The sequence below is a fragment of the Heterocephalus glaber genome, unplaced genomic scaffold (assembly GCF_053883595.1).
Source record: "Heterocephalus glaber isolate CG9 unplaced genomic scaffold, H.glaber_assembly_v1.0 deba00001561, whole genome shotgun sequence".
Classification (NCBI taxonomy): domain Eukaryota; kingdom Metazoa; phylum Chordata; class Mammalia; order Rodentia; family Bathyergidae; genus Heterocephalus; species Heterocephalus glaber.
In genome coordinates this window covers 4,943,086-4,969,292 of record NW_028258349.1, presented here as the reverse complement: position 1 = coordinate 4,969,292, position 26,207 = coordinate 4,943,086, and the positions used below count along the sequence as shown (strand labels likewise).

At 37.9% G+C, this 26,207-nt stretch overlaps 1 protein-coding gene across 1 annotated transcript in view; it reads left to right on the top strand.

Moving 5' to 3' along the window:
* Positions 1 to 26,207, top strand: part of Spta1 (spectrin alpha, erythrocytic 1) — a 77,562-nt gene that overhangs the window by 21,021 nt on the left and 30,334 nt on the right. The window contains exons 18-37 of the mRNA XM_013077556.3: positions 1,733 to 1,976; positions 2,845 to 2,967; positions 7,332 to 7,549; positions 8,387 to 8,479; positions 10,645 to 10,782; positions 11,860 to 12,011; positions 12,593 to 12,779; positions 13,813 to 13,914; positions 15,088 to 15,179; positions 16,021 to 16,165; positions 17,023 to 17,204; positions 19,223 to 19,322; positions 19,436 to 19,633; positions 20,495 to 20,638; positions 21,164 to 21,267; positions 21,562 to 21,724; positions 21,988 to 22,119; positions 23,144 to 23,281; positions 23,465 to 23,569; positions 24,691 to 24,899. Of these exons, the coding sequence (XP_012933010.2) occupies positions 1,733 to 1,976; positions 2,845 to 2,967; positions 7,332 to 7,549; positions 8,387 to 8,479; positions 10,645 to 10,782; positions 11,860 to 12,011; positions 12,593 to 12,779; positions 13,813 to 13,914; positions 15,088 to 15,179; positions 16,021 to 16,165; positions 17,023 to 17,204; positions 19,223 to 19,322; positions 19,436 to 19,633; positions 20,495 to 20,638; positions 21,164 to 21,267; positions 21,562 to 21,724; positions 21,988 to 22,119; positions 23,144 to 23,281; positions 23,465 to 23,569; positions 24,691 to 24,899 (2,969 nt within the window). The remainder of the gene's footprint in view (positions 1 to 1,732; positions 1,977 to 2,844; positions 2,968 to 7,331; positions 7,550 to 8,386; positions 8,480 to 10,644; positions 10,783 to 11,859; positions 12,012 to 12,592; positions 12,780 to 13,812; positions 13,915 to 15,087; positions 15,180 to 16,020; positions 16,166 to 17,022; positions 17,205 to 19,222; positions 19,323 to 19,435; positions 19,634 to 20,494; positions 20,639 to 21,163; positions 21,268 to 21,561; positions 21,725 to 21,987; positions 22,120 to 23,143; positions 23,282 to 23,464; positions 23,570 to 24,690; positions 24,900 to 26,207) is intronic.

Here is a 26,207-nt window from a genome sequence, read left to right as displayed (position 1 = left end):
GCAAGGTCCTGAGTTCGATCCCTAGTATGGAGGGGGGGGGTGGGAAAAAGAATGGCTCAGTGAGCTTTTAAATAAAGCAAAAGGCTAGAGGTAGGGTAATCACACAGAGATGACTTTGAAATCTACATACAAAGAGCTCGGAACAGATTTTCAAAAGAGGGAAGGATACATTTTTTATTTTTTACTTTCTTTCAAAAAAGTTTTTATTGGACCGGGGATTTAACTCAGTGGTTCCACCGCCTGCCTCTCAAATGCAAGGTCCCAAGTTCAATCCCTGGTACAAAAAAAAAAAAAAAAAGGTTTTATTTGCTTAAAAGTAAGCAAAGACCACTTGAATAAGGTGAACACTGAAGAAATAAGTGTGTGTGATTCCCATCTGGAAAAGTTAGAGTGGCTGATCACCAGGAATCGGTTCCCCTACAAGGAATACAGGCTAAGGAATGGTGCTTGCAAAGTCAGTTGTAGATATAGAATGTTAAAGTTGGAAAATAGTATCTTCTATTCTAAAGTCTTTGTTGTATAAGTGAGTAAACTAAGAACAAAATAAGTGAAAACGCTTTCCCAAGATCAAATTGCATTTGTTTGGAAGCCAAGAGCAGAAGCCAGATCTCTTTTCTCCTTGGCCTTAGACATCTTGCATTGCATTAGGGATTTTCAGAGTACACTGTAACCATAATGATGATGATGTTTGAAAATCGCTCTATTATATTATGATGTTGTCCAGGTCCTGAGAAATGACAAAAGTTAGCTAATGGAAGATCTTAATTTCAATTCTTTCTACAGCCTTTAATTCTAATGGAAAAATGAGTGTATGGAGAATCATTGATATTTTATGGAATATTTTATGGAATGCTTTTATGAATATTATATGGAATATTTTATTCCAAAGTAAGTAGACATAGCTCAAATCATTTATAGGTTGAACACTGGGTGAGAAAATAGAAGAGTAAAAACCAATACCTGATCATTCTCTGTTTTTTGAAGAACTTCTTTTTGTACCATATCCTCCTCCTCAATAACAAACAAGCTAACACCCCCCTCTCCCCTCCAATGCTGGCTATTATGTTTTTACCAGACTATAGAGGGCCTCACTAGTAAAGATGAATTTCCTCTCATATCTATTCTAACACACAGGCATACCACTAGAATTTTATTTCTAGGAAGATTAAAAGCCTATTTCAGTGCCTCTCCTGTCTCAGACTTAGCCCAAATGGGGACTGTTGTACTGTGGCTAAGGAAATGCCATTGTATCTCTCTGAGGTTCTGACATTTGTTTTTGTAGCACCTCATCTCATCTTGCAAGCTTTGTTCCTGTTACACAACAAACTTAATCCACAGAAGTTTTCATTTGCAAATATAGTTCACTCAAAAGGAGAGAAAAAGAATGGGTAACACAGATAGAAAAAGTTTCCCACTTGTTTTCCTTGGCTGTGTCGTTTTTCAACACCTGAAATCTAAGCTCTATAATTCATATCTGCCTCAGATTTCCTTAGAGCATTTAGTGCTTTTTAAATGTTATTTGAAAACTATTTTTCTATAGAAGAGCTCTTACCTTGAGGTGATCCTTAGCATAATACCCTCACCTGCTCTGTTTCTCTGATTTAATTAGATACCCAACATGATGCATGTAGGAGCCAATCTTCCCATTGTCACTACCTCCCATCACCAAGAATTCCAGGCTCTTCCTACTAAATAATGGGCTTTCCTGAAACACCTTCTATTTTTGCTTCAGAATCAAGTGGAAACCCTCACAGACACGGCTGTACATTTTGAAGAAATAAGCCATCCTGATTCTGAGGACATGCGGGCAAGGCAGGAGTCCTTGATGTCCCGATTTGAAGCTCTAAAAGAGCCACTGGCTACCCGGAAAAAGAAGCTGATTGATCTACTCCATCTGCAGCAGATTTGCAGAGACTCAGAGGATGAGGAGGCCTGGATCCAAGAGACTGAACCCTCGGCAGCTTCCACCTACCTTGGTCAGTACAATGTGAGCAGACTGAGCCACAAGGAGATCAAGATCTGCAAATAAATGTTTGAGAGAGCTGTGAAGCTAGAGCAGTGAAGAGAGTCAAAAGTTTTCTCTCACCACTTCCCCTTCACACTCATGAAAATCTGTCCAGACCTCCATACATTTTATATAGTTTTAATCATGCCAACAAATTCACCTCTTAAAACTGGACAGACACAAGCAATGGAATTAATTTGGTATCTCTAATATCTAGGTGGTTAGCTTTTTCTGCTTCTCCTACAATCTACGTTATTGTGAAAGTTCTTAGCTGAGCAATCATAGTTAATTCTCAATGTACCAAATATTTTCATCTAAGTTGTTGGTGGCTCCTTTTATAACTATATGAGCTATCACAAAGAGGAAGTAACAGGTATAGTACAATTGTTTTACTCTTTGGAAACTCTCAGTTTACAAGTGTCAGCACCAGGACATTTATATTGATGTACCCCAGGAAAAAGTGCAGATAAATAAAGTACAATTTTGTGCCCATGTATTGGGCATATATGTGTGGGGCTTGACAATAACAATAAAGGGGTAGTCTGTAGAAACTTTTCAGAAAAGACTGTGGCTTCTTGGAGAAACAGAGAGTTCCTGGAGAAGGATTTTGAACGGGAAGTATAGGGAAATAAAGTTTCAGTAGAAGAGAGGAAAAGCATGGTTAGGAGATCAGGAGGGTGAGGCAGGCAGTAAGGACTGGGGATTTTAGAAGGTTGAGGAAATTTCACAGTAGTCCTATTCATTGACTATTGTTAATGTTGGGCACTAAGTGAAGCATTTTTTATAAGATACTTCCATACCCTAAGATAATACTATATGTTGAAATTCTTTCTCTGTAGGCAAGGACTTGGTTGTAGCCAAGAATCTTTTGAACAGGCACCAAGTCATCCTGGCAGATATCGCCAGCCACGAGCCACGTATCAGAGTGATCACGGAGAGGGGAAACACAATGGTAGAGGAAGGTATGTAATGTGCGATTCAGATCAGATTGGCCAAAACATCACTGTGCAAGACCTCTCTACAGTCCTCGGATTTGAAGAGAACTGAAAAGTAATAGATCCATTTCCCCACACAATGCTGAAATTCCTTTTAAGTGTTTCTGACAAAGGTGTATACAGCATTGTTTGTGTACTCCAATAGCATGAACCTCCCAAACTCATTTTCCGGTCCTCTTTATTTTTCATAAAGTCAAGGTTATTAAAATGGTTTTACCCTAATCATAAATACCCTTTTTTGTGGAAGTTATGGAATTCAAATGCCAAGTTTTAAAGCCTCTAAAACAGCTCAAGTCCCTTTCATGTAGAAGCTTCCTGTTCTGTGAAGATTCATTCCCAGTGTTTAATCATCTTATCAGTAAACAGTGCTGTTTCTTTGTATTTCTCACTTTATATTTCATTGACTCTCATCACGTTGGTCTTTCATATTCAGAAGCCTCTGCCACTTAAATATGATGTTCAAATTTGATCATCAGAGGTCAGTTGTATAAGCGCAGGGCAGAGATTTTCCCCGGTTGAAGGAAAAAGCAGTATCTTCCATCTAGTATCCAGATTTCAAAAACATAAAAATTCAATTTGATGAGGCTGGACATGATAATGCCAGGACACTGTCAGGTTGAGGCAGGAGAACTGCTAATTCAAACCCCACCTAGGCAACTTAGCAACTCAGCAAGACGCTGTCTCAAAAACATAAACATTTTTTAAAGGGCTGGGAATGTAGCTTGGTGCAAAGGCCTTCAGTTTCATGAGCAAAAGATCACATGCCATCTGAGTGACTCAAACCAACATTTTTTTATACCTATGTTACTGTAAAAACTCATATTTTGTTTCTTTAAATCTTTGAATGGAGGTGTAGATTTTGTCCATTTCTCCTTTTATTTTTATAAGTTTTTATTTTATGTATTTTGAAATTCCATTAAATTTGTTATAATACAGCCACTTGAACTCTTTCTTCATTAGTTTTTCATGGTATATACAGTGATACCTCAGTTTGTGAACTTAATTCATACCATGATTCTGGGGAAGATGGCCTCAGTCACGTTAGTCACTAATGCAGAGTTCATGAATGGAAGCAAAATTATTACTGTATTTCTCCATCCTTTTGTTTTTTTACAAAAATTATTTAAAGCACATTTCTTGCATCTTCGTTGCATTTTGTACTTAGAATGAATCTATTTGATCTTCATGTTGACCTGTTAGTTACAGCTCTGTTTTGTGTAAGAATATGTTTATTCTAGTGCAGTGATTTTCCAGTTGCAGCTTGGGTACCCAGAGACACTTTCAGAGAGTAGACAATGTAAAAAGATTTTGGTAATAATATGAAGACACTATTTTTTCATACTTATCCTTATACTAACACACACTAGTTTCCAGAGCTTAAAAGATACATGATGATGTCACTTCCCAATTGTCTAATGGAATACATGTTTATATATTCTTTAATGTCAAACTTTTTCATTTTGATTTCTGATATGGTAACTATCAGTAAATCCAGCCAGATAATCAAAAGCCTTGTAGGATTCTTCATAATTTTTAGTTTCACAACGATCTGAGAGCAAAAACTGAGAGCTATTGCTCTAGGACTTAAAATAGAGATCTTTAATTTATGACAACCTAAGTTCAAATAATATCATATTATTTTAAAATCCACAAATACATATTTCTATTTTTTGACTTTTACTCTATGGTAAGTTGCTATTGGTATCATGCATTTAGTTTTATATATATTATAAACCTTACAATGCATTAACATTATGTTTGATTAATTTTAGTCAATTAGCTTTGGATTAAGAAATGAGAAAAATTGCCCATATTTTACCACATTCAGTGTTCTTCATTCTTTTTTGTAGATGTATTTTCATCTGCCTCACTTTCCTTTTGTTTGATGAACTGTCTCTAACAATCTTGGTAGTGCAAATCAGCTAAAAATACATTCTCTAATATTTTGTTCATCTAAAAGTCTATTTTACCTTAGTTTTTGAAACGTGTTTTATCACATATGAAATTGTTAGTTGACAGTTTCTTTTGGTACTTTAAAGATGCTGCTACACTGTCTTGCAGTTTCTGATGAGTCTGTTGTAATTATTATCATTGTTCCTTTATATGTGATGCCTCCTTTTCCCTGACTCAAGTTTTTCTCTTTCTCACTGATGTTCATCAACTTTACTATAATATAAGTTAATGTGATTTTCTTTATTTCATTGGCTTTGAAATCATTGAACTTCTTGGATCTACCTAGTTATGGTTCCTCCAAGGCAGAGTTTATCCTGGGACTGATTTAGAGATAGTCAAATACTGAGATTTTACATTCTAAAGACTCTACTTCATGTGTTACAATATCCCTCCACTTTGTTGTGTGGGTATTTTAATGATTTCTAGTTTAATGTAAACCTAGGTATTCTTTGACCACTGTCTTCCTGTTGTCTACAAATGAGTAAGGAGTCAGATACCCCAAGGGACCTCTGTGTGTATTTCTGAAGCTCCATTTCAGCGTGGCACCCTCCTCTTTAGTACTTTAGCTCTCAAATTCTAGTTGTCTTGACTTTCTCAAACTCTGATCTCTGTCTCCTCAACTCAGTGTTTCTTCTGCATTCTGTTTGAGTTAGCACTTCCAACACTGCATTCAAAAACTGCCCACGGCATATGCTATAATAATTACAGGACATATCTTATTTCTTCCCTTTCTTTGCTCTTCTGAAATCCATTGTTATCTTATAGTCTGTCCTCTCATTTCTAGTTGTTTAGAAAAGATGAATTCTTATAATAAATCTCTGAAGGGTAGAAAGGAAAATCTGTTGATTTTACAGTTTAGTCTAGAGAATACATGCTTTTGATACTCTGACCATAAATCACACATGTGTGTTTTGATTTCTGGTCTGCATTTCTAAGACTACACTAATGTACTCATCATCATATATATCTGTTTATCCCCCATTAATACCTATTGCTGTTTTATCTCAGAAAGAACATTCCCATTTCCAGGGAAGTTAAGAAAAGCATGACATTAGCTAAATGTAACATCATCCCCATGGCTCCTTTTATTCCTCCTGGGTTACAAAAATAATTAGATCATGGAGGATATTAACGAGGGTCATACTCAACTTATTGCAAGTCAATAAAGGGATTTTTCCTTGATTTGAGTAGAAATCACAAATTGGAAAAGTGCAGCTCTGCTAGTAGCTTGGACTGCTGAGTGCCAATGGCCCTCAGCCCTCTGGGCCCCAGAATGCCTATAACTATTGTCCCTTAGGGTTATAGCTCTGAACCCTCAGCCACCCCTATCAGTTCCATAATAGCTGAAGCTAATCCTATGCAGCTATCCAGAGCACTTCTGAGTAGCTCCCATTGGTTCCACTCATGTTTGTTGCTGATCACCGTGGTTAACACTAGTTTTGTAAGCCTGTAGCAACTGTTGGTATCTGCTAATTATCACCATTGATCTTTGTTGGTTGCTAATCTTTGTTGTCTGTTTCTGGAGCTCTTCAGGACTAGCAGCCCCTAGTGTTTCTAGCTCATATAGATTTTTTTTTAAGTAACCACTCTGTCCATAGCTTTTAGGATAAGAATTCTGAGAGGATTTACAGGACTTTTGAGAAATGAATTATGTGCAGATTAAGAGGGCCTGTGCTGGAGCGTAGAGGTTCAGTGCACCAGAGAAAGCCCTCCTAGACTACCCCGAGGAAAGGAATTTAATAGGAGTGCTGCTAATATAGTGGTGCTTATATAGAGCAGAAGAGGCAGAGTCATCTGCTGCGGTCAGGGCAGATACCTCCTGAAGTGGGTGAAGGGCATAAAGGAGAGCTGCAACTGTCCTAGTTACAGTTTGCAGGTGTATCAGGAAAAGCAGCAGTTTGACGGACAGCTTCCTGTCTCTAAAATGGAGGGACTAAAATAAGACAACTTCCACCTTGAGGAAGTTTCCAGGAGGGCTAACCATGTCAGTTACAGCTTACTGGGGTTTGGGGATTTGGGGGATGGCAACAGTGGGTCCAAATTCCAACCTGATCTCTGCCCCATTGGGGGCAATTCCCAGCTATTTCTCATAGAAGTGCATGAGCACCAGGAATGGCAGGAACTGGATAGTGGCACTGGATGTCAACCAAGTTATATTTTTCAGAGAGGCTGAGAAGTAACCTTAGGGGTAGCAGGAGGACACTGGAGTGTTGACTGGGTCTATCCTCAAGAGACCTTGGAGGAGTAAAGACAAGTGAAGAGATGGATTTGATAGCTATTAGTAGAACCACACATCCTTTAGCTGTCATGGAAAAAGGAAGGGTCAAGTTGGTCAACTTCTTTCTATATGTTTCACCTTGTTTTTCAACTGCATATAGGACACTTTGCTGCAGAAGATATAGCCTCACGGGTTGATAGCCTGAACAAGAACATGGAGTCTCTCTGTGCACGAGCTAAGAGGCGGCATGATGATCTTGAGGCTAACGTCCATTTCCAGCAATACCTGGCTGACCTGCATGAAGCAGAAGCATGGATTAGAGAGAAGGAGCTGATTGTAGACAACACCAACTATGGGGCTGATGAAGAAGCAGCTGGGGTGAGCTGGGGGTGGGATGAACATTATCTAGTGAGTATTCACCAAATGCTGGCAAATTATTAATTCAAAGTTTGTGTAGATTGTGAGACAGCTACACATTCTTCTTGGTTATATGGGGGTTCCAGCATGATCACCTTGGGCTTTCATCTTCTGGAATACCCTGAGAGTTAACAGGGATTGCCAAAGATGTACTACATTTTTCCAATCCTACAAAAATCTTCTGATTCTCTAGTATCAAAACTCAGAACTTGGGACCAAAGATCCATGGTTATCTTTGTCCCATTTTAAACTTCTCAGAGTAAACTTAGACTTTCATCAACCAACCATAGTTTTAATATATAGGCATTTTAATTTTTTATTGAAATATTATTACATAGACAGGTATATTGGGGCAAGAAGAACTTCAAATATCATAACTACACCTTATACCTACCCCTTTATGCTGTTTATTGTCCTATGGGAAGCCTATGTAGTATTTCAGAAACCTTAGGCATTAGAAATAACGGGCTTGTATAAAGTTATGCTAGTATTTATCCTAAAAGTAACATTAGCAATAGCACCGTCTTTCAGCTATGATGTGTGTTGGTTAAAACATACACAAATTTGAGCTAATCTCAACCTTAGCAAATATATTGAAATTGTTTGTTTATTAACTCAATCTTTGTGACTCTTGAAGCATGATTTTAAAAAAAACCCTTTGTGATAGAAGGAAAGTAGCTTTTACCAGGATTTAAGATAATCAGCATAATTCAAAATAATAGTGGTTGAAACACACCCCTTGTATGTTTGTTAGTCCTACTGGATCTTTTCTGATGATCTTCTTATCCATAATCTCAGGCTCTTCTCAAGAAGCATGAGGCCTTCCTGGTGGATCTCAATGCATTTGGAAACAGTATGAAAGCACTACAGGATCAAGCAGAAGCCTGCCAGGTAAGATGAACTTACCAATGACAGGAATCACATTTCTTGCCACAGAAGCAAAGGAATTTTCTTTATTATCAATTGTTACTTCCTAAAAACCAGGAAACAATTTCAGAGAAAATACTAAGTTTTATAATCCTTTAGACAGAAACTGTAACATCTTTATAACATCAATGTAATTCAAAAGAAACTTTCAATTAATGTTATCATGTGTTCATTGATTTTGTATTGGCTTCTCTCTCCTCTTTTATATCCTTCCTTCCTTCCTTCCTTCCATCCTTCCTTCCTTGCTTTCTTCCTCCCTTCCTCCTTCCCTCCCTCCCTTCCTGTTTGCTTGGCTCCTTTTTAATCTTCTTAGTTTTTTTTCTTCATTCTCTAGTCTTTTTATACTAATGTTTATGACTTGTCTACCATATGCAGGCATGAATAAAAATAATCCTACTTGCATGAAAATTACAGTTAATTCAGGGACCAGAATGTTAAACAATACATGCATGTAATACATATATGAATAACAACAATAAAAAAGAATCCCAAATGAAAGAACCTTCTGTTTCCCTGAAATAAGAATACTAGAAGACAAAAAATTTCATAGCTAAGAGAAACTATTTTATCTGAGTTCCTTTTTATTTAAGTGTGCTTTTCAGTGTGGATGAGAAAGAAAAGTGTTTTTCTAGTCAATAAAACACATGAGTAAATGCACTGAAGCACAAAACAATCAAGTGTATTTGGGAAATTGGAAATTAAGTTGGTTGAGAATGTGGGAACATCTAGGGCATAAGGTGGAAGGGAGTATTATGAATTGGGATGATATTGGAATCAAGTAAATCATAGAAAATTGTTTCCTGTATGTAAAGGAAGAAGAAAAAAGAGAGGCAAATTATTACACTCAAGGATTCTTTCTGATGAGAAGTGCAGAATTCACATACACATAGAGAAAACATAGACTCAGTATATGGAGTCAACATACATTTTTAGAGCTCCTGCCTGGGATTTTGCCAGGCTGTACACAGAGGGTGGGTAGAAAAATAGACAGATTTATGCATTAAACATTATAAGGAAGCAGTAATTGAAGGATATCAAATCAAAGGATGTGTAAGGTATGATCTATCTTTAACTCCAAAGGGATGGGTGATTGCTTAAGGAAGAGAAGTTGTAATTTGCTCATTCTCTCAGAGATATAATATTTACAGAAAGTAAAACTCAGAAAACTCCCCCTTGGGACCAAGTTCTTTACTAAAAGTGAGACAGAAGATGTTTTTAATACAGTTTATGTTCTCAATTTTAAAATTTTGTGGGCTTACCCTTGTTGTGGGCTACCCATCCCTAAAACACTCTATGAGGTCCCCAGTTCCTTGACATAATGACTTAGAAGCCGGCCAAGTAGGAAGAATTGTTAGTAGAGGTCCAATGAAATGGGAAGGTGATGGCCACAGTGAATCTTGCACTGTAACAATTTTCTGAAATGCTGATAAACATAATCTCTTTAGACTTTAGAGAAGTGTATTACTTCTTGTACTTCAAGAAGAGTAGCTTAGAATGTTTAATGTTTCTTACAAGCTGCATATTTGCTTGCTCACTCTGTGTTCATATTTCCCAAACTGCCAGTATCCTGCCTGATACATGTTCCAGTACATCGGTATCTCTGAAGACCACTTATTGTCACCTCTTTGTATTTTGGGCCTTTATTTATTTATTTGTACATATTTGTAGCACATAATGATTATAGTCACTGTGGCAAGTTGGTACACATACATAACACATCTTAATTCCTTTTTTTTTCTGTTTACTCCCCCATTCCTCCCTGCTCCTTACAACTCTTGGCCCCAATCCCATTTGCAAAAGCTCCATTTCTAGTTTTTCTTCAATTCTTTTTTCCATCCCATTTCATTCTCCTCTCTCCTCCCTCCCCCATCTCTTGTTCCCCTTCCCATTTGCAACGGATCTCCCTTCTTCCTATTATTTATCTTTTATTTTGCTCTATATTTCTAGTTTGGGTTTCTCATCTAAGAGAGATACTTAAGATACTTATGCTTGTGTGTCTGATTTATTTCCCTCTTGTGGCTGGCCAGGGAAGAGGTTGCAGCCAGAGGCCTCTTCTGGGGACTGCCCTCCACAGGGAGATATTTCCAGTGGGAAACTTCATCTGCTTCCTGTTTTATTTTGTCTTCCAGCAACAACAGGCAGCACCAGTGGGGGACGCTGCTCAAGAAGTGAGAGTAGTGGCTTTATTCGACTTCCAGGCCCGTAGCCCTCGAGAAGTCACCATGAAGAAGAATGATGTCTTAACTCTGCTCAGTTCCATCAACAAGGTGACTTGTCCTTTATCTTCCTTTTCATCAGCAAAATGATTCTTCCACAGCCATCTCTCCTAAACTGCCAGGTATTCAGACTTTGACTACAGAACATTTTTCGTCACTTTATGCCTTAATAATTTATAATTTATTAAGTAGTACATTTTCTCCAGATATTATGCATATGATCCTATACATACCATTTGGAATTATAATCCTAATTTCACAGTTAAAGCAATGAAGAATCAAAGAAGTAAGGTATGATTGTTCCTTTCTTCCTCTCTCATTGCTTGTTCCTGCTCTGTGCCACTCTTCCTAGTGATAGAATCACAATGTCTAGGGTTAGGATGAGCCTCATAAAAGGGAAGGCTTTTATCAACTTGACTTTATACCCAGGAAAATTATGAGAAAATCTTGTCTGGGATTTTTAATGTATTTGTCATAAGAAGTTATTTTTAATATTCTAATGCCTAGTCTCCAAAAAGTTCTTGGTAAGCAGAGAATTTGCTATACAGTTTCTCTGAAGATAACTGAATGCTTTATAAGAGAGGCATGTTGTCTCTCATCAAATCAGCTTTGTAGGTGTCCCCTTTCTCATTGTCTAGGCCTCTTGATTTCACCACATATTCCTTACAAATTAACTGTAGAATGGTTAGTAAAACAGCACTCCAAAAAAGAAAAATAAAGTATTTACACTAAGGAATTCTGGTGCAATTCAGGTGTTTAGTACCTCTAAAAGTAGTGTAGGGAGGAGAAATTGTCTGCCATATTGTCATGCACAGATGTTCCACCATCAAGAAGCCCCACTGGATTCTTGGTGAACAAAGAGCCCCATCATTAGGATAACTATCGTGGGGTTTGACACCCCTCCCCCGTATTTAAGGATCTATCATCAAATTAGTGGATTTCAGGTTCTTGCTCTGCAATCTCTGAAACTCATTCCTTCTAGTATGTGCAAATCACATGCTCCTCTATAAGGAATGGTTAGCCTTTCTTGGCCACCAGCTTCTGCCTGTGCCTAAGGACTTAGGGACTGGTAAAAATCTCTCCTGCTTGTGGATTTTCCAAGGCTTAGGGAATCTGTTTTTCCTTCAGGACTGGTGGAAGGTTGAAGCTGATGATCACCAGGGTTTTGTCCCAGCGAACCATGTCAGGAAACTGGCCCCAGATGAGCTCCCGATGCTCCCACAGAGGCGACGGGAGGAGCCAGGCAACATAGCCCAGAGCCAGGAGCAGATTGAACACCTGTAAGTTCTAGAGGCTGGAGGACTGGACAGTGTTTCCCCAAATATTTTCTCCTGATTGAAAGCTCTCATTCATGACTCTGTGTCTGTTCAGTTAGGGATGAAAATTCACAGATTTTAAGGACTGGAAGTAAACAGGATCCTTCAAATGTTTAAGGTTTTATGTGAAGAAAGGGAACTCTAGAACTATGAAGCTAGTTGCTGAGATACTGTCTTTCTGACTCCCTGCCTAGTATTCCTTCAAGGCTATCAAAATTCCTTCTGCCATTTCTATGACCTTCCTTCTCTCTGTTTTGATTCAGTAGTCAGTTTGCAGTTGAACTTCACGGAATGGGGAAAGGATGTTGCCAGACATATTGTTGAGACATTGGAATTTTTATTATTTTTAAATGTAATACTATGTCTCTCTGCTCCTAATGCCTTTTTTTCTTCCATCTTCATTTCTTCTTCACCTTCACTTTTCTTTTCAAACTTCTTCCTTTCCTTTTTGTCCCTCTCACCCTCCACTTCTCTCACCTTGCCTGACCTCTGTATTTTCTCCATCTTTTATCTCATGTTTCCCATTCTCTTCATTTCCTGCCCAGGTACGGCACCCTCCTTGATCGGGCAGAAGAACAGAGACGTCGTCTACTGCAACGTTACAATGAGTTCCGGCTGGCTTATGAGGCAGGAGATATGCTGGAGTGGATCCAAGAGAAAAAGGCAGAAAACACTGGAATTCAGCTAGATGATGTCTGGGAGCTGCAGAAAAAGTGTGATGAGTTCCAAAGGGTGAGAAGAGGAAGCTTCTCTAGACACCGTTTTGAGGGTTGTCCCTGTTTCCTTAGATCTCGTGTCTCCTCTGACATGATTTTTACACTTTACTTCATATTCATTAATTATTCTTACTGAACCTACTGACAGCTTCATGGCCTGGATCTTCCCCTGGGTGCTGTGCTTGTTAATAGCTGGAAGACAATTGCAGAAGAAGCAGTATCCTAGCTTTGCAGCCTATGGTCACTGCCACTCCAAAATCCTGATCTGCCCAGTTGAGATGGAAAGTTGTGGAACTTTGTTCTATATTTGGGGTAGAAAGAATGCTCTGAGTTTATAGGCAGACAATGTCTCTCTACCTGAAAACCTTTCATCATCCTTTCTTCTTTGACAATTACTCCATTATCTTAACTAGCATGGGGTAAATTTCTTTCTTCTTTTCTCTTATTGTATTCTCTACAGGGAATTATATATATATATATGTGTGTTATATATTAAATTATATATAAATATCACATGTAAAATTATATATAAATATTATACATAAGATTATATATGTATACAATCTCACTTTTTAAAAATATAAAATCTCTCCATATAAGGAGTTCTACCTCTCTCACTTTCTCAGGGATAGAGGGAGTTTTTTTTCCAACATCCCTTAAGATAGAAAAATTGTAACTCAGTCAATGAAATGCCATGAAGATAGAGGAATTTTTTTGTGATATAAAATAGTATTACACAGTTCAGGTGTGTATCTCTCAGATAGTATTAATTAATTCAGGGAAAGATTTTAAGAAACCTAAGAAAATAAATGTGCTGCACACTCCAGAAAAATAATAGTTCTCTTGGAAAGCTTTAGGTGGGCCCTGGGTATTGGGGTTTAACATATTCTTCCAGTGGCAATTAAGAAGAAAGCAGCTTGTATATTGCAAGTGAGGCCAGCAATATTTTTTAACAATGCTTAGCCAAATGGGAACCAAGATGGACAGGTAAATATGCCAGATTTTTGAGAACAAGGTTTACAGTACTTTGGACAAATTTTTCCATCCAGGATTTGAAGACCAATGAGCCTCGGCTAAGGGAAATCAACAAGGTAGCTGATGAACTGCTATTTGAGAAACTTCTAACACCAGAAGGTGCTCATGCCCGGCAGGTAACTAAGACTCCCTGTATTTCTCCTCATCACCAGTGGTATACCTCAGATCAATTAGGATACACGGAAGGTCATGGCAGTATGAAGCTGATCAGAGAAAAGACCAAGGACAGTAGTCCAAATAGTTGAGCCATTTTTATTATCTAAGTAAATTTAATTCAGTTTAAATTAATTCAGGTTTATTGTCCAAGTAAACTAAAAAGCAGGTTAATTTATTGACATTTGTCAAGTATCTTCTATGCTCTCACATGGCTATTTTTGTGGAGGGTGGAGGCCTTCCACCAAAAATACAACTTTTGAATTATAACTTTGAAACACATACACATGAAATGATATGGAATCCTTTCATTACAACACATACTCACCTCCTTCTCACTGTCACAGTGTCCAGGGCTCAAATACTTGGATGCAAAAAAGTGTCCATCAAGAAGTTATGCCAGTGGGAAGAAGTTAATCAAGAGAGCTTACTAGAAGAGATAGGTTCTGATAAACATACTGAGAAGGAGAATTTAAAGAAGAAATAAAGAGAATGAGAAAGAGGAAATTCTTCACTTGATTTGTGTGTGGAGCTATGATTCCATAAACAAAAACAAACAACCAAACAAACAACCGATGCACTTTAATAAAAACACCAGTCTTTCTCTGGGTTGTAAAAAGCCAGTGAGGATGAATTTCTCTCCTCTTTCTTTAGTGATTGTCACTAAATGAGACGGAGAAGGAATATGCATGAAAATAATATACTTATTCCCTACAGAAAGTACAGCTGTAGGAGAGACCACTACCTCCATTCAGTTCAGAATGTAGAAAGTTATGTTTTCCCTAGAGGAATGTGCCAGCTTCTAACTCTAAAAGGAACATTTTTTTTACTCATTTTCAGAGTAATGTAGTCTCTGTTAAATTAACAAAGATGTGACAGTAAGCATTGATTTGCTCCAAGGCGAATGGTTTTCATTCTACCCTGGAACATCCATTTATGAAGAAAACTAATCCTTTTCTCAGCTACACTGGCATAAAAATGGCCCAAGCTCAGGGTATCCAAGAAAGAAGTAATGTTATACAATTTCTGAAGAAAATGACATGAAAGCAATAATTTAAATCCCAGCTAGTCATAAATACTATTGAGCCATCTGAGAGAGCTGTCTGTCTAAAGTCCAATTTGCCTGGTTCCTTTAGGAATTGAATACCCGCTGGGATTCCTTGCAGATGCTTGCAGATGAGCAGCAACAACTGCTAAGCAGTGCCCATGCTGTCCAGGTATTCCACAGGTAAGAATTTTAGCTACAAAAATTAGTGCTGGAATCTACATAAAGAACTCACAAACCTAGTTACTATGGCAGAATCACAGCTATTAGTTTAACATTTCTTCCTGAGTCAGTGACATTTTGCTAATGGGGATCAAGTTTTTCAGCAATAGATTCCTCACTTGCACATTGTATGCACAAAGACAACAAACTTCATCATTCTAATGCCTGGATTGAGCCCTGGCCCATAATTAATAGTTATATATGTTTTCATGATAGTGAATTAAACTTGAATTATAAACAGGTTTAAGTCATGATGTTCATAAACTAGAAGCAGCCAATAAAAGGCAACAAACATCACATTGAATCTGACTATAGCTTCTTTGTCCTTTTAGGTTTCATTCACAAGCTCATGTCCACACTAAGAAATAGGCATATGAATACAAATAAGTAAACAAATAAAAATTATAAAAACAGAAACCAAAGATGTTCCTGTGTCTACATGTGTTTTTAAAGATTCAGGGAAGAGAAAATAGAGATCAGATGGGTCTGTCTGGTTAGATTAGCTTAAAATGGAAAGCCCTGGAATGTGATGCTTAAACACATTGCTCACTTGGCTTAAACTTGGTCTCCACTGTTTGGAAGTGGTGTTAACTTGAGAAATATTTATCTTCTTTGAACCCCAATATTTTGAAATGTATGGTGGGCACCATAAGGGTAAGTTGCAATGATTAAAGGAGTCTCAGAGTAATAAAGGATGATGGTGGTGGTGAAGTTAGAGGTGTACATGAGTTCTTGCATGCCCAGCTAGTCTACCTCTGATACACATCACTACTCCTAAGATCTTTATTCTCTCATATATCAGAGAAGCAGATGACATGAAAGAGCAGATTGAGAAGAAATGCCAGGCCCTCAGGGTTTCTGACCCTGGCTCAGACCTGCTCAGTGTTCAGGCCCTTCAGCGCCAGCATGAGGTCTTTGAGAGAGACCTCATCCCCCTGGAGGAGAAGGTGAGACATGAACTTCCAAGCTCTTTTAATACCTTCTTCTTTATTTTTACACTGATAACAACACCCCTTCTGTGGTTTCTCTTTCCAGCCTCCTCATTTTTATGTATCACTTTTTCTTGTACCATATTTGTTCCTCTCTAGTACCTTGAAGCAAGGCCACTAAAAGGATGTAACTCCCATGACCACTAACATGGGAGAAAATATGTTGGACTTCTGAGTGAGATACCTATGGCCTTTTGTCTCTTTAGTGAGAATCAAGTGATCAGACTTGGGCAAGTAGTTAGAGTTCAGTGGTAGAGGAGAAAGAACAAATATCCATACACTGAATGGTCCAGCCTGTGCCTGAGCAGCGTGTGGTGTCTCCTCAACCCAAAACTGAATAAGTTTAATCCTAATCCAAACCCCAAAGTGAAATCTGGAGCCTTCTAGACACATTGGAGGCAAGATACAGCTTGGCATTATCATGTAGAACAAAAAACACTGGAGCCAAGATACAGCTGTAAAACAAAAAGAAGCACAGAATTGTCTATGTTGGAAAGATACATGAAGATCCTGACATGAAGAATCAGGACCCTTGGGTTCTCTAACTGATGTTGCCAGTAATCAGCATAGTCAATTAACCATTCTTCCCACACAGCTCCTTATTTTTAAAAGAAGAATGGTTAGGTCAATCTTGAATACTTCATAGCTATGTGAAATGAAAGGCTGATACTATTTTATGAAGGATTAAGAAGATATGATTAACTATTTTACTGCTGTCTACTTGGGGAGATGACTCCAAGGACTTAGGATTCTTTTGTTTGCTAAGATTCAGGTGCTGCACTAGGCTACTTATCAGATCTCTTGCCCCTTCCCAGGTTATCATGCTGGTGGGAACAGCAGAAAGGCTCAGTGAGTCCCACCCAGATGCTACTGGGGACCTGCAGAGACAGCGAGCAGAGCTGAACAAGGCCTGGGATGACTTGAAGGAGCTTACAAAGGATCGCAAGGAGAGCCTGAGTGAGGCTCACAAATTCTACCTGTTTCTCAGTAAGGCCAGGTAAAACTCAAAAGGGAAACTGCCACCAAGCAGATGGGCAATCTCCATATCTGGCCCTAAGAAGAGCTGCTAGGAACAGTTTGGGTTCAGATGTTCACTGCTGGGTTTGGAAGATACCACTACATCTAAGGCTTACCTCTGGTTAGATTAAAAGATGGCAGGTTCAGCACTTAAAGCCATAAAATATTGACAGCTGAAGGAATGTGAGGTTACATCGGCCAATTAAGTAAGCTGTAAAGTGCATATTATATGTAGAGACTGTATCAGAATTTATAGGACATGGACGTTTTCTTTCTGCTGGGAGGCAGAGAAGGATACAGATAACCATGGTGAAACATAGCAAACCACATATTTTAAACCAACAACAGTGGGAATCCATAGAGAGAGAAGCAGGTGATACATCATACATAAAGTAGCATTTTATTCTTTATTGGTCAGGATGTTGACACAAGAGAAAAGTATTCATACAAGGGCCGGGGATTTAGCTCAGTGGTTTCTCTGCCTGCTGTGCGAGTGCAAGGACGGAGTTCGATCCCCGGTACCAAAAAAAAAAAAAGTATTCATACAAATGCAACTGTGCAAACGAAATCACAAGGATAAGAAAAGCAGAAAATGTTCATGAAGTGGGAGAACTAGGACATGGATTTGTATGTTGGAGGTGGTAAGGAAAAATAGCAAGAGATAAGTTTAGAATGTTGAGACCAAATCCTGAAGAATTTTCAATGTCATGCTACAGTCTAGACATTATCAAAATCAAAAACTTACCTTGCAAATACACACTTTGCAGAATACTTCTGCCCTTCATATCAGTCTGTTTGGAGAAGCATTTGGAATTGGAGGTCTAAGAAATAATCAAAATGATTGCATTTGTTCTCAGCAGTTCCTCCTCCAATTTAACAACTCCAGAAATCTGTAGTTTTTCACGTATAAATAAATAGAACCATACCCATTACTGAAAATCATATACATGCTTATATCATTAGGATTCTAGGTCAAATGCTTCCTCTCCCCTTATGGAGTCTTATCTTTCAACATTACAGAATTACAGTAATGTTCCCAGCCTTGAGGAATACTAACACTATTTTATCACTCTATGGTACTTTCGCTTTGAGCTTTTTAAATGGCTACCAGTGTCTATGTTCTGTTTGCCTTTACCCCCACCCCACCTAAAGTTGAGTTCCTAGAAGGCATAGATAACATCTTTTTCACAATGTTTGATATTTAGCAGGCACCCAATATAAATTAGTTGCTTGAGTATATCAATAAATTAGTTTATAAAAAAGACATCTCTTCCCCAAAGCTTAAGATTCTTTTTAAGCAAACAAGCTTAGATATATTCTTTATGACATGTTTAATTTTATCATCATCTATAACTTAAGTTAATGCATGGTTGACATCTGCCGTCTGGAAGAATAAGTCTTAGTTTATCTTGTTTAAGTTCTTTGCTACTAAGAGAAGATCAGGAAGCAGATACTGGTTTAACGAATACTATGCGTCATGTTTGTATATATGTGTGTATTTGTGTGTGGAGGGGCAGACTGTTGTACTGGATTGTGTTAGGGATAAAAGAAAAAGAAAAGATATGCCTTCCCTGAAAATCTGTAGTAAGATAAATCTTTACATTCCCCAAACCACTTAAAGGGACAGGAATATGGAAGTAATGGGGTATGTATGAGTCCAGGATTTCAAAGATCTGTCCATGAGCAAATTACTTACCTTCTCGGAGCTGACTTCTTCATCTTCAAAAAGGAAGTAAAAGTATTGTCAGAATTCTTTTATACAATTACCTTAGAAATTAAACGAAATAATATATATGAAGGGATTTTCAAATGCAAGGGATAACTATTATTAAGCAATAGTTTTGAAGTAAAAACAGCAAGCCTAATATGACATATAAACTATACAAAACCAGTTGGAAAATCGTATTTTGGAAATGTATTCTAGATGGGAAATTTGTAGAAAGTCCTGCAGCCAATTGTATGATCTTCTTGCCAATCCCAATATGTCTATTTCTCTAGCGACCTGGAGAATTGGATGAAAGTCATGGGTGGTATGGTGTCATCACAGGAGCTGGGGAGTGACTTAACTGCCACAGAGATCTTGCTAGAGCGACACCAGGTATGCATACAATAAAATCTACAGCCACTGATCCCTTGATTTGATAGCCTGCCCTCATTAAACATTTTTCAACAGGATTTTCCTCACTAGTCTCTTTTTCTGTTTCCGCACAGGAACATCATAGTGAAATGGAGGCAGAGATCCCCACCTTTCAGGCCTTAGAAGAGTTTGGCAGACAACTTATTGACAGTGGGCATAGTAAGAGCCCTGAAATTGAGAAAAAGCTTCAAGCTATCCAACAAAGCAGAGATAATTTGGAGAAAGCTTGGGAAGACCGCACAAAGATGCTAGAGCAATGCCTGGAATTGCAGGTACAGAAAACTCCCAACAGTTAAGCAAATTTAGCCTCAATCTCTTCTTTGCATGAACTTTTATGTGGTAATAGCAGGCCCTCAACATACTAGGGTTACTGTGTTATAAACACGGGGGTGTCTCTTGATTATTTGGCACTGTATCCTATTTTCTAAATTGACCATTACTCTGTTCTCTGCTCTTATCCCTATTAGAAGTGATAAATTAGATGGTGGTTAGCTTGGTCATAGAGATGATTGTTATTTACTGAATGCCTAAAAGACTGACTGATTTTCATTGAGAACCTACTGTGTGCTGGTCCTAGTACCAAAAACATTAATAAGAGAATGATTTGTTTGTACTGTTTTTTGTGTTTTGGTTTTTCTTTTTGCTTGTTTGTGGGGTTTTTTTTGGCGGTACTTGGGATTAAACCCAGGGCCTTGTACAAGCTAGTATTGAAATGAGACATGTAGTATATAAATCATTCTAATACAGGAAATTGTTGTTAATAAAGCAAGTACATAAGTGCTTTCAAGCTAAAGAAGAAGGGAATGATTACAGCTTTTAAAAGTAGGGTGTGGGAATGTTACAAGCTACCTTATAGATAATGTGTAACAGAAGTTTAAAGAAATAACAAGTCCATATATAAAAGGTTTAGGATATGGGAAAAAGCATTCCAAAATTGGATGTAATTTGCATAGAAACAAAGTATTCAACCAGGAAAAAAATAAAAGTCTTAAGATTCATCGCATGAGAGTTTCTTGGAAGGATATAAGCACCCTTTGCAGGATCCTTTGTAGTGTCTTGTGAGAGGCACAAGACCGTTCTCTCTGCCCACCTGAAGTAAACATACCATCTAACTCTGATTTTATCCACCATAGTTCTTCCAAGGAGATTGCGAACAGGTTGAGAGCTGGATGGTGGCACGTGAGAATTCCCTGAGATCAGATGACAAGGATTCCTTAAGTAGTCTAGAGGCTTTGGTGAAGAAACGAGATGATTTGAAAACAGCAATCTCTGCCCAGGTAATAATTAATATAAACCTCCAATAATAGCTATTAGTAATATTAACAGAAATCGTTTATATTTTTCTGGCTTTGTAACTAATTAGTATTGTGATTCACATTTGCTTCTTATAGACAACTTTGAAGCAGAAAAAGCAGCTTGACAATTTGCACTGGCTTACTTAAATCATATGTGGCATTTGGACTTTATTTTAAGTCCAGTATTGTAAAGGTTTAGAATCAAAAGTGACTTTATGTATAATCTGTTGCAATATCTTGTCTAATGCTGGGTTCACCCTCTACAATAATCGTGAGAAGGGCCCATTATTTAGGAAACTCTACCAGGCATGTAGCCCATCTCAGTATAATTGTTACATGTTTCTCCTCTCACTGAATTAAAATCCCTTTCCCTCTAAGGCACTTACTCATTGTTCAGATCATCCCCTCAAGCCATAAGGATATCTCTGTTCTTCTTTAGGGAGAGTCTGGGTTTGTACCAATGACCTAATTTCCATTCATTTGAGATTTTTTGTTTTGGTTTATCAGGAAGAAAAGATCACCAACCTAGAAGAATTTGCTGATCGGCTTATAGCTGATGACCACTATGCCAAGCGAGAGATTGCTGCTCGTCTCCAAAAAGTGCTAGACAGGTCAGTCCTCCTTTTACAGGAAGATGTAGAAAAGTGGCCTCTTTGCTAGTATTGTGATGGGGGTGACAGTATGTGTTCTTATCTTTTCTAGATTCCTTATCTTGACATCTTAGAATAAAAGACGTAAAAATTGCCTTAGAAATTACTTGCCTTAACCATTGCATTTTATATCTGAAAACAATGAGAATATATGAAAGAAATGGGGCAGGTTGGAAAATGGAAATACTTGTGTAGATGACCATGAGAGGAGAGGGCAGTGTGGATGGAAAAGAGTGATTTGGCTCCCTCCTCCAGATGGAATGCTCTTAAGGAACTGCTGAGTGCTGAGCGGGAAAAGCTTGGGAATCTGGCTGACCTGAAACAATTCTACCGTGACCTTGAGGAACTGAAAGAATGGATTGAAGAGATGCTACCTACAGCCTGTGATGAATCCTACAAAGACACCACCAACATACAGGCAGGTTCAAAATAAGAATCTTGGAAATTTTCACCAACTCCAGCTTTTTGGTTGGAGGTCCCATCCCACCCCATACTGACCAATCCTTTACTATTAAGACTACTTTCTCTGCCATCAGGACTTCTGAGTCTAATGTGGAACAGGCAAGTCCTACAGAAGTCACAAACACCTTGGTTATGATAGTGTTAATCTTTCCTTTTAAATATAATTTACCTTGTCTTGTTTTCTTAAATGAAAAGATATTGTTTTTACTTTGCTTTCAGAGGAAGTATCTGAAACACAGGACATTTGAAAAAGAAGTCACTGGTCGAGAACAGGAAGTAGAAGGAGTCATGGAACTGGGCAAGTCCCTGATTGAGCGAAAGGCATGTGATGGCAATGAAGAGACTGTAGAGGTAAAGGTCCTGCTCAGGATGAATTTCATGCTATTAAGACACATGAAGAGAAATCTTTTACTCTTTTAGTGTTCCATGGGTAACAATATAGCAACACTCTGTGGTCAATAGTCTTCATAAAGGAGGAAGAAAGCAATGATGCTCAGACCCTACAACTTCCATCATAGTTCCTGGAATTTAAGAAAGCTTTCACCTTCATTCCCAAGCCATATCCTGATTGTTTTACATTTTCTGTCCTTTCTGCTGAGAAACTTTTGGCATTTGTATGCCAGATCCTATAATCAGCTCAGGAATTTTTTGAACTTTGCCTTTAACCCAACACTTAATATAACTTCCTAGATTACATGTAACTAGTCTGAAATGTAAAATATGGTAAATATTTTCATTTTAAATACTTATTACAGTAAAAGACAAATTGCCACTAATCCCCATCAGAATCCTCCCCCTCATTTCAAACACACGTAGCCTACACACTTGCTACTTTCTAAAACAGTTCTGAAAGTCTTCTTTCTTGAGTATTTTTATGAGGTGTGATAAAAAATATACAGCGAATGCTTTTGCAGAATGCGGTCCAATAGAAAGATAGGCTGGTAAAAATATTACAGTGTATCCTCATCCGCCTTATTCACTAGGTCTGGCACTATGCAACTTCTGGTTGTTCCTCAAAGTAAAATGACCCTGAAAGGTAAAAGTTTTGAATGGACGCAGGACATTGAGGTATCCATAATGGTACAACTTGAGACCCTTACAAAACAGGACTTCCAGAACTACTTCAGAAAGTGGCAAGAATGATAAGTTAATTGTGTTTGAAGTAAGGAGGAATATTTTGAAGGAAATTAATGGCAATGTGTCTTTTACTAAAATAATTTTTTATTTGAACACACATCATATTTTGTGATCACAGTTCATTATCAGAAAGGTTTGGCTAATTTCTCTATCCACACCCACCCTGCATTATCTTCTCAAGTTATCACAGGACTCAGGGGCCCAGAGACCATAATGAGACTCATTTTCTTTGAGTTAGAATCAGCTGCAAGACCTAAAGGAACAGTGGGAATACCTCTATGAGAGAACAACTGATAAAGGGAAGAAGCTTGACGAGGCGAGTCGCCAACAGAGGTTCACCACAGGCATTCGGGACTTCGAGTTCTGGCTCTCAGAGGTAATTGTGCCTGGAGACGGTGAGAGCAGGGGGCTTTAATGATACTTATTAAATAAATAAATTTATATATGAGTCATTTCCTTGGCCTGTCATGGAGGACGGCTGGGCACATTGATGCTGAATCTAATTCTCCTTAAACACAATCTCATTTATCAGTTTTATTGCTTATCTCTCCATTCCCAGGCAGAGACATTGTTGGCTATGAAAGATCAGGCCAAGGACTTAGCTTCAGCAGGAAACCTGCTCAAGAAGCACCAGCTACTGGAAACAGAGATGTTGGCTCGAAAGGTAAGTAGTTCTGGACTCCCACTGCCCTGGGCCCAGTGAAAATGTTTCTGACTTTACTCTTCCCTTTTTTAGTGATCATTTGAATACAAAGCATTGCAGAACTGACTTTGATGCTCCTTCTCAACCAAGAGTCCTTTAAGCTGGGTCAAATTCAACCCAACAGCTGCAAAGCCAATATAATAATTATTGTTGATTGTCACTAAACTGTTGAATACGATTTCAAGAAGTGCAATCTGAAAGCTGTCTTGTTTATCTTTTTACTAATGCATGTATATAAACTTACTCTTTTCCAAAGCTTTATATTTGATATGAACTCTGAAAAAAATAGAAGTTTAATATTACAAAATTAGAGAAAAAAATAAAATTAAATGGGGGTATGTGCAATGAATTTGAACTACATACACACTCTGGAAGTCCTTTGAAGGACCAGTTGAAAGCAAATGTCAACCAAAAGGTTGCCCTGGAATCAGTGACAAAAATACCATTAGGTGCTAAATTCATACTGGGGAGCTGTATAGAATCTGTTGTATTTGTTAATACAGATAAATACAGAAAAGGTGAGAAGTCAAATGCTTTCTAGGCTTGAGGCTTCAGGACTTGGTGCTATTTCCTATTACATAACTGGGGTGGAAGTGCTGGGAATGGGAATAGACATAGAAGAAGCAGTGTGTATTTAGTGGCCAGCCTAGAAATTTTCCAATACAATAGTTCTTGTTGAATATTTTAATCAATCAGTAACTATAAAATTCAGTACTATGAAGCCAGGCAGTCCTTCATGAGGACAAGTGATTGCTCACCAAGATCTTATTTTCTGGTTGGGGAGAGCAAGAAAATACAGGTACCAACATCAGAGTAAATGTACAGTTTGAATAATGTACAGTTAAATAATGTACAGTTGAATAATGTACTCATGCCCTCTTAATTGCTTTCTGATCTGGCTTTTATTCAACCTGAACACATTATACTGTATAAAACACATAACACTATATAACCTCAAATTCAGTATCTTCAGAAACAATCTACTTGGCCTGAGCTTTAAACCAGAAGCAGTACAGATTAAAGTCTGAAGTCTGTGTAATACATGTATTATACCATTCACTGAGTACACTGGGCCTTTCTAGGATGCACTTGAGGACCTGAATAATTTGGCTCAGGATCTGGTCTCCAGTGGAACTTTCAACATTGACCAGATAAAAAAGAAAGAGAAGAGTATCAATGAACGCTTTGAGAGTGTCCAAGACATGGCAGCTGCACACCATGAGAAACTGAAAGTAGACTATGCCTTGTTCCAGTTCTTTCAGGACCTAGATGATGAGGAGTCGTGGATAGAGTATGTATCACCAACTCAGTATGTGAATAATCCAAGAGATTAGAAGCAATACATCAAACATGTTCTAATATATGCTAAAATGAGATATGTCATTATTTCTTTTCTTTTTCTTGAATTCTTTTATTGGTACATTGTAGGTATACAACACATTTACATTTCTTATTGGGAACTTGTACATTTACATGATGCATCTTGGTTCTTATTTTTTCCCCAATCCTAGCCCTCCCTTCACCCCCTCCACCCTTCCCTATTTACAAAAACTTTATTTCCATTTTTTCCATTTCTCATCATTTTTCCTTTCCCTTCTTTCCTTTCCCCTACCCCTCCCACTAACCCTACTCCTTTGGACGTTTTCTTCCTATTTTGCATTATCAATTATTCATTCTAATCATTGGTACATTTTAGGTATACAATATAATGACATTCATCATTGGAAATTTGCACCTTTACATAATCTCTCTTGGTTCTTATTTTTCACCCTTGCCCAACCCTCCCTTAAACCCCTCCATTCCTCCCTATTTACAAAGATTTTGTTCCTATTTTTCCATTTTCTCATATTAATTCCATTCTCTTCTTTCCTTTCCCCTACCCCTCCCACTTCCTTCCCCTTTGCCCCTTTTCTTCCTATTTTCACATTAACTATTATATGTTTTAGTCCTTATTTACACTTTCAGTTTCTCAACCAGAGAAACTATTCAGTATTTATACATGTGTCCTATTTATTCCACTTAAGAGTATCACCTCAATGTGCATCCATTTAGCTATAAATGTCTCTAATTGCTCACTTTTTATGACTAAGTAGTACTTCATTTCATAAAAAAACCACATCTTCTTTATCTAGTCTCTAGTCGATGGGCATTTGGGCTGTCTCCAAGTTTTAGCTATCAAAAACTATGCTTCTATGAATATAGGTGCATATATATCACTGTGGTATGATTCTTTTAATTCTTTGGGGAAGATCCCCAGCAGGGGAATAACGGGGTCAAATGGGACTTCCAGTCCTAGTTCGTTGAGGTATCTCCATACTGATTTCCACAGTGGTTGCACCAGTCTACACTCCCACCAGCAGTGGAGCAGGGTACCTCTTTCCCCACAGCCTCACCAGCATTTGTTATTGGTTGATTTCATGATAGCAGCCATTCTTTCTGGAGTGAGGTGGAATCTCAGTGTTGTGTGCATTTGCATCTCTCGAATGACCAGTGATGTTGAACATTTTTTCATGTATTTATTTGCTATTTCTACTTCTTTGTCTGAGAAATGTCTGTTCATTTCAGAAGCCCATTTTCGGACTGGGTCTTTAAATTTGGG